Source organism: Eumetopias jubatus, unplaced genomic scaffold (genome assembly GCF_037043125.1).
Source record: "Eumetopias jubatus isolate StellerSeaLion01/CBP00866 unplaced genomic scaffold, mEumJub1_p1.0 scaffold_16, whole genome shotgun sequence".
Taxonomy (NCBI): domain Eukaryota; kingdom Metazoa; phylum Chordata; class Mammalia; order Carnivora; family Otariidae; genus Eumetopias; species Eumetopias jubatus.
The window spans coordinates 63790579-63797425 of NW_028274822.1; the positions used below are offsets into that span (position 1 = coordinate 63790579).

General features: G+C 39.2%; 1 protein-coding gene across 1 annotated transcript; it reads right to left on the minus strand.

Moving 5' to 3' along the window:
• Window positions 1-5402: 5402 nt before the first annotated feature.
• On the minus strand, window positions 5403-6296 carry MC2R (melanocortin 2 receptor). Its single transcript, XM_028089326.1, has one exon. It carries the CDS (start codon window positions 6294-6296, stop codon window positions 5403-5405), a length of 894 nt encoding a protein of 297 aa, XP_027945127.1.
• Window positions 6297-6847: the final 551 nt, after the last annotated feature.

Sequence of the window (6847 nt, forward strand, 5' to 3'; positions counted from 1 at the left end):
ATGTAATATAATCATGAGAGTGATGTCCCATCATATTTGTCACATTCTATGCATTAAAAGCAAATCACAGTCCTACCCATACTCAAGGAACAGGGGTTATGCAAAGATGTGAAACACAGGAGGCAGGGATCAGGAAGACTACTTCAGAGTCTGCTGCTGCAAAAGGTACTTAATATCCCAGAACCTCAGCTTATTCACACACACAAAAATGAGGGTATAATAGTACCTACTCGTAGCGTTGTTGTGGGGATTAAGGCACGCAAAGTTTTTAACATAATGCCTGGCTTATTATAATTGTTCAGTAATACATAGGTACTATTGTCACTATTTTTATTACTAGATCTTCCCACAGCCCAGGAAACATCAACTCTGACAACTGTTTATGATTTGTTTATTGATTTGCTCATGTTTCCTGGTAGGTCTTAACCAGGTGGTCTGGGGGTGCTCTTTGGCTGCTCTCAGCCCCTTTCCACCCTCAGCCCAGTGAATGTGTGGTTGAAGGACTGGGTGTTTATTGAAATACCTCCACTTCTGTCTGTCCATGACTAGATGCGTGTCTTAGTTCTTGTAGGCTGCTATAACAAAATGCCAGAGGCTATGTAGCTTATGAACAACAGAAATTTATTCCTTACAGTTCTGGAGGTTAGAAGTCTGAGATCAGGGTGCCAGCATGGTCAGGTTCCGGGGGGATCTCTTCCAGGTTCAAAGCTGGTTACTTCTCTTGCTGTGTTCTCATCTGGTAGAAAGGAGGAAGAATCTCTCTGGGGTCTCTTTGATAAGGACACTAATCCCATTCATGAGGGCTCTACACTCATGACCTAATCACTTCCCAAAGGCCCCACCTTCAAATACCACCACCTTTGGGGATTAAGATTTCAACATATGAATCTTGGGGGAAAACAAACATTCAGAACAGTGTAATGGGGAAATGAGGGAGAGGAAAAGGAAACTTCCCTCCCTTTTTACTAGATAGGGCTCAGAAGTACTGCACTTCTGCATGAACCTAGAGTGTTATGCTAAGTGAAAACAAGTCAGACAGAGAAAGACAAATACCATATGATTTCACTTATTTTTGGAATCTAAAAAACAAAAAATGAACAAACAAAAACCCAGATAGACTCTTAAATACAGAGAACAAACTAGTGGTTGCCAGAGGGAGGTGGGTGGAGGAAAGGACAAAATAGATAAAGGGGATTAAGAAATATGAACTTCCAGTTGTAAAATAGATGAGCCACAGAGATGAAAAGTATAGCATAGGGAATATAGTCAATAATATCGTAATAAATTTGTATGGTGACAGATGGTGACTACACTTATCTTAATGAGCATTGAGTAATGTATAGAATTGTTGAATCATTATGTTGTACACATGAAAGGAATATAACATTGTATGTTAATTATACTTCAATATAAAAATAAATTAAAGTTAAAATTAAAAATAACAACAAAAAGAAAGGCAAAGTGAGAAAAAAAAGAGGACATCAAGTCATTTGTAGTACTTCATCCTTCATTTAATTTCAGCTGTCTGATCCAAGGCTGGATTATCAATAAAACTGTACATGTAAATGGTGATGTGGTTTTGGAGAGGTGGGGTTCAGAGCCAATGGCCAAGAAAGAATTCTTGAGATGTTTTTAGTGCAAAAATGTGTTTTATTATGGCATGGGGACAGGACCCATGGGCAGAAAGAGCTGCAATGGGGTTGTGAGGAGAGACTGATTATATAAGATTTTCTATCCTATGGAGGGGAGAATGAGGTTAGGGTTCCAGGAAATTGAGTCTATAGGTTTCTGGAGATTGCTCTTTTCTTGTAAATCATTAAGACAGGTGCAAACTGATGGAGACTCATGTCCTACTTGACTGTGATCTCTATCAGTTAACCATTTGTTTTTCCTTTTCTTTGTTCTTGGGCAGCCAGGAGTGCCTGAGGAATGTCACACATATCTCACCTGGGGAGTAATATTCCATTGTATTATTCACCCACCAGAAAGGATGAATACTTACCATTTACATCGATGTGGATGGAACTGCAGGGTATTATACTGAGCAAAATAAGTCAATCAGAGAAAGACAATTATCATATGGTTTCACTCATATGTGTAATATAAGAAACAGCACAGAGGATCATAGAGGAAGGTAGGGAAAGCTAAATGGGAAGAAATCAGAGAGGGAGAGAAACCATGAGAGATTCTTAACTATAGGAAACAAACAGGGTTGCTGGAGGGGAGGTGTGTGGGTGAATGGGGTAATTAGGTGATGGGCATTAAGGAGGGCACATGATGTGATGAGCACTGGGTGATGAATTATTGAACTCTACATTTGGAACTAATGATGTACTATATGTTGGCTAATTGAAATTAAAAAAAAAAATCTCACCTGGGAGTAGGGTTGTGGGGTGTTAGCTTGTGCTTTGCCCTCAGCTTTCCTTTTGCTCCCTAATTGATGGCATCAGCAAAGCAGTTTAAAAATGTGATCAAAATAAAAGAATTGAAGTGGTCATCATGGGAAAAATCTGAGCCATGTTGCTGTTTGATACTGTTTTTATTTGAATTACATATGAAGGTAGAGATAGGAAACCATACTTTTTTTCAGTAATTATAAGTATTAAAGACCTTGAACTGATTTGAAAATACCTAAGGACCTAGAATTGAAAATGTCTCTGAGTTGGCACTCAGCCCTTATTTTTTACTTATACACTCTTAGAATAGCCACCTTGGTTTTATTTCTCAGATTAAATATAATAAATGAAAGGCATTGAGAAGTGAAGAAATTTCTAGGTGATTTCATCTGACAACAGATGTGACAGCTGAGCTTGGTAGTGATGAGGGGATGGCAAACTACTAACAAAGGCAGAATTTAACAAGCACAGCAGTTTTGGACCATTTATGACAGGTGTTAAATTGTACCACCCACCTCTACAGTATCATAGAATAGCACAACATCAAAGGAAGGTTACATTTTATTGAGAATACTCAGTTCAATCACAGAAAAAGTTCTATATATTATTCTTTTAATGGTAGAAATAACATTTAAAAATCATTTATAGGGTGCTTTAGATTTTATGAAAAATAAACTTACATATAGTATCTTATTTATTAAGAAATCCAGGTTAATATACATTAGAATAATATTGTCCATTTGGTGAGGAGAAGTAACCAAGGAAGGATTTCTGTAGAACACAGAAGACAAGACATACTTCGGGTTCCATCTCCAATCTGTGATGCTTGCTGTCTAGAAACCTGCCAGCACTGTTCTTCCCTTTAACTCCGTGCTTTCTGCTTTGCTTCTTAAGTTTTTGTGCCTACACCCATCTGATATTAAACCCACTGAAGCAGGAGGGCTAGGTTCTTGCCTCACAGAGTCAAAGAATGAATCTCCCAGACAATAAAATGATAGAGTTTTATTAAGCAAGGATACAGAAAGAGCTCTCATGAGTGAGAGGGATCTGGACAGGGTTGCCAACATGGGTCTCCACTGACAGTCTTTTATTTAGAGCTGACCAAGGAGCTTGTGGTCTTAACATTCTTATGACATCTTGGTTTGAGTAAGGACTGGTGATAACATCTTTAATGGCTTACTTCTTTTCTAGGGTCTGGTTATTCTTTGTTGGTCATAGGTGACTGTCATAAAAAAAGACACCCTCCCCCTGAAACCTAGGGCAGGGTGGTCTGTTTTGTTCCCTTAGCTCTTGTTTCCTTACACCTCCACATTTTTGGAATTTCTGTGAACCTGACCACATAGCTCCCTACTTATCTCTCCCAATCTAGCCCTGCCCTTACTCACCACTACCAGACCAGCAGTCCTATTTGTGGCTGGCTTCTCCTCTTGGCAGCTCAGGGAAAACTCTCTGGAGAGTCAAGTTTTGCCTTTTCCAGAAGATGCAGCCCCTCCCAGTGGGTCCTGAGCAGCCCTGCTCTGTGGATTTAAGGAGCTTACTTCTTCTCTCTCATCACTCATCCCTTTAAGTTACTCTCCAACTTAGCAAGGACTTATGTTCAGAATTTGCTTCTTTTTTAAGCTTTATCTTTAGCTATGAAAATGGATGAACTTACCAATTTTATTTCTATATTGTCACTGGGATGCCACTTTTCAATATCTGGCATCTTTCCTGTGGCTAACAGTAGGGTGAAATTTTCCAGTGACAGCATCTGCCTCTTACTCGTCTGTGGAAGGAGTTACAATGTTCTTCATCAGTCCATGGCTTGAGTCTCAGTAATAGCACTGTTCTTGAAGTGGTATTTTGGTTTTGGTTCCCCCCACAGTCCCAAATCATGGCAAATACACACACACATGCACACACACTCTAATTATTCTACAAATTATCTACTGGGGCTTGGGGTCTCTTTTCTTTTACCCCTACATTCAGACAAATACACAAAGAATGGTTATACTTTCTTCAAATAATCACAATTTTCCTCTGGCCTTTATTTATTTCCACATAGAAGCCAAATGTATTAAATTTTTATTTCCTCCTCTGAAATTTCGTGCTTCTAAAGCATGAGAGTTTTAGCCAGGAAATGATTTTAAGGCCAGTGGAATACTACATGAGCAAAGAAGAGTAACAGACAAGTTTCCTTTATTTTGGAAATGCAAAGCTGCTTATTTGACATTCATAATTTATACCCTACTTGTTTCTAAAAAGATTTGAGATGGTGTGCCTGGGTGGCTCAGTCTGTTGGGTGTCTGACTCTTGATCTCAGCTCAGGTTTTGATCTCAGAGTCGTGAGTTCAAGCCCCATGCCCAGTGTGGAGCCCACTTAAAAAAAAAAGATTGAAAAAAAGATTTGAGATGGCATACAGTAAAACAAGCACACAGGAAGGAGGGAGGGAGAGCAGGGATTCTGTGTGGTAGGGCAAGATAGGCAAAATTCAGTTGCAGTAATTTATTGGCACCTTTGGCTTACTTACAAAGACATTGTAGTTTGTGCCCTGAGTACCTGTCCTGGCAATTTAACTTCTAGAAATTGATTACCACTCAAAAACTAATGATGTATTGTATGGTGACTAACATAACATAATAAAATAAAATTAAAAAAAAAGAAATTGATTACAATGACCTGCAGCTTGGAAAGGCAATCCCAGCAAGAGGCTTGCTAGATATCTATAGAAGAACAAGTTATTACCTTAGCACAAAGCTCTCAAACTTGTATTGTTTTCTGAGTTTTGTATTCTGTCATTCTTTTTAATACATTATTTTATCTCTCTATTTATAAAAGTTGTACCTACAGCAAGACTCTTCACACAGGACTAAGTTATTACAAACACTAGTTAGTGGGATAATCCTTGTGCACATTAAAGAAGGAAAAGGGACAGTTGGAAAGCATTAGCATTTGTTGGTGTGTCATGTTATTCTGTCACTTGACAGTATTAACTCCATGGCTCTTAAAATCAGGGACCAATAATTCTACTGGTACCTGCTACAGAAGATCATCTTTTTAAATGCATCCCTGAGTTCTGGGCTCCGGAAGGCATATATAAAGGGGTCAATGACTGCATTGCACATGATCAACATGCCATTCACCTGGAAGAGGGACATGTAGCAGGCACAGTAAGGGTTATTTGGGCAAAACGTCATTAACAGGACATGAAGGACAAAGGGGGCCCAACAGAAGATGAAGACCCCAAGCAGGATGGTCAGCGTGATGGCCCCTTTCATGTTGGCTCTGGGAAGGGTCAAGATCTTCCTGGCATGGGAACGGGCAAGCAAGAACATGTGCACATAAAGGCACAGGATAAAGACCAACATCAGAGGGAACAGCGATGTGAAGGTGATCACTGTGGGGATGTGATGAGAGAAGATCACCATGGTAATGGCACTGCCTGTGCAGCCAGTCCAGGTGACCATTAGAACAACAGTGGCACGGCGCATGGTCACAATGCTGTGGTATTGCAGAGCATGGAAGATTGTGAGGTAGCGGTCAGCTGCTATCATGGACAGGCTGAAAATGGAGCCAAGGAGGGAGAGGATGAACAGGGAGTCGATAATATCATCTGCTGTGGTTTCAAAATTGCCACGAGGCTTGAGATAACCCATGTTTCTGAACATGATCAGGATGTTTTCCAGGATCTTATATAGGCTGCCCAACATATCAGAAATGGCCAAGCTGCAAATGAAAAAGTACATGGGTGACTGGAGATTCTTATTCTTGATCACAGCCAGAAGGACCATCAGATTTTCCAAAACCCCGATAATGGATATTATAAAAAATATCTCTTCTGGCAAAACCACATGAGGACAGTCTGAATTATTTCTTCCTGTATCATTGATGTTTTCATATAGATTGATAATGTGCTTCATTTCTCCCACTAGTGGTTAAGACAAGGGTGTTACTTTGACTTGACAGAATGCTTGATTGATCTTCAGAATATTTTCTTCTTTGTAGTACTTGCTGGAAGTCTGAGGTAAAAACCACCAGGCCACCTAAAGAATATATAGCAACATCAGTTGCAAAATAGTCTAAATAAAATAAAAACTAAGTCACGTTATCTTTAAGAAAGCTCTATTGCTTCTATGAAATATGATGGTGTAGTATTTAAATAAAGCAGTTTACTGGACCCTCATTTTAACTTCTCTACATCTTTAGTGAAATTTTAAGCCCAGAGATAAAAATAAAGATTGTCCTTTGTCCTCTCCCTTTTCTACACCCCATCCTTCTCATGAATCCAACTGTGTGTGAGATAGATTAAATGAGATAGATTAAAATGAAAAAAAGAAGTAAAAGAAATGAAAGGCATGTGTAGAAAAAGGAAACACACAACTACCCTTCTCTGATTTGGAGGTGGTGCCTGGATTCAGTGAATTAATGAGATGTTTAGGTCCTTTCTATTTTACTGTTTGTCTTTCTGGAT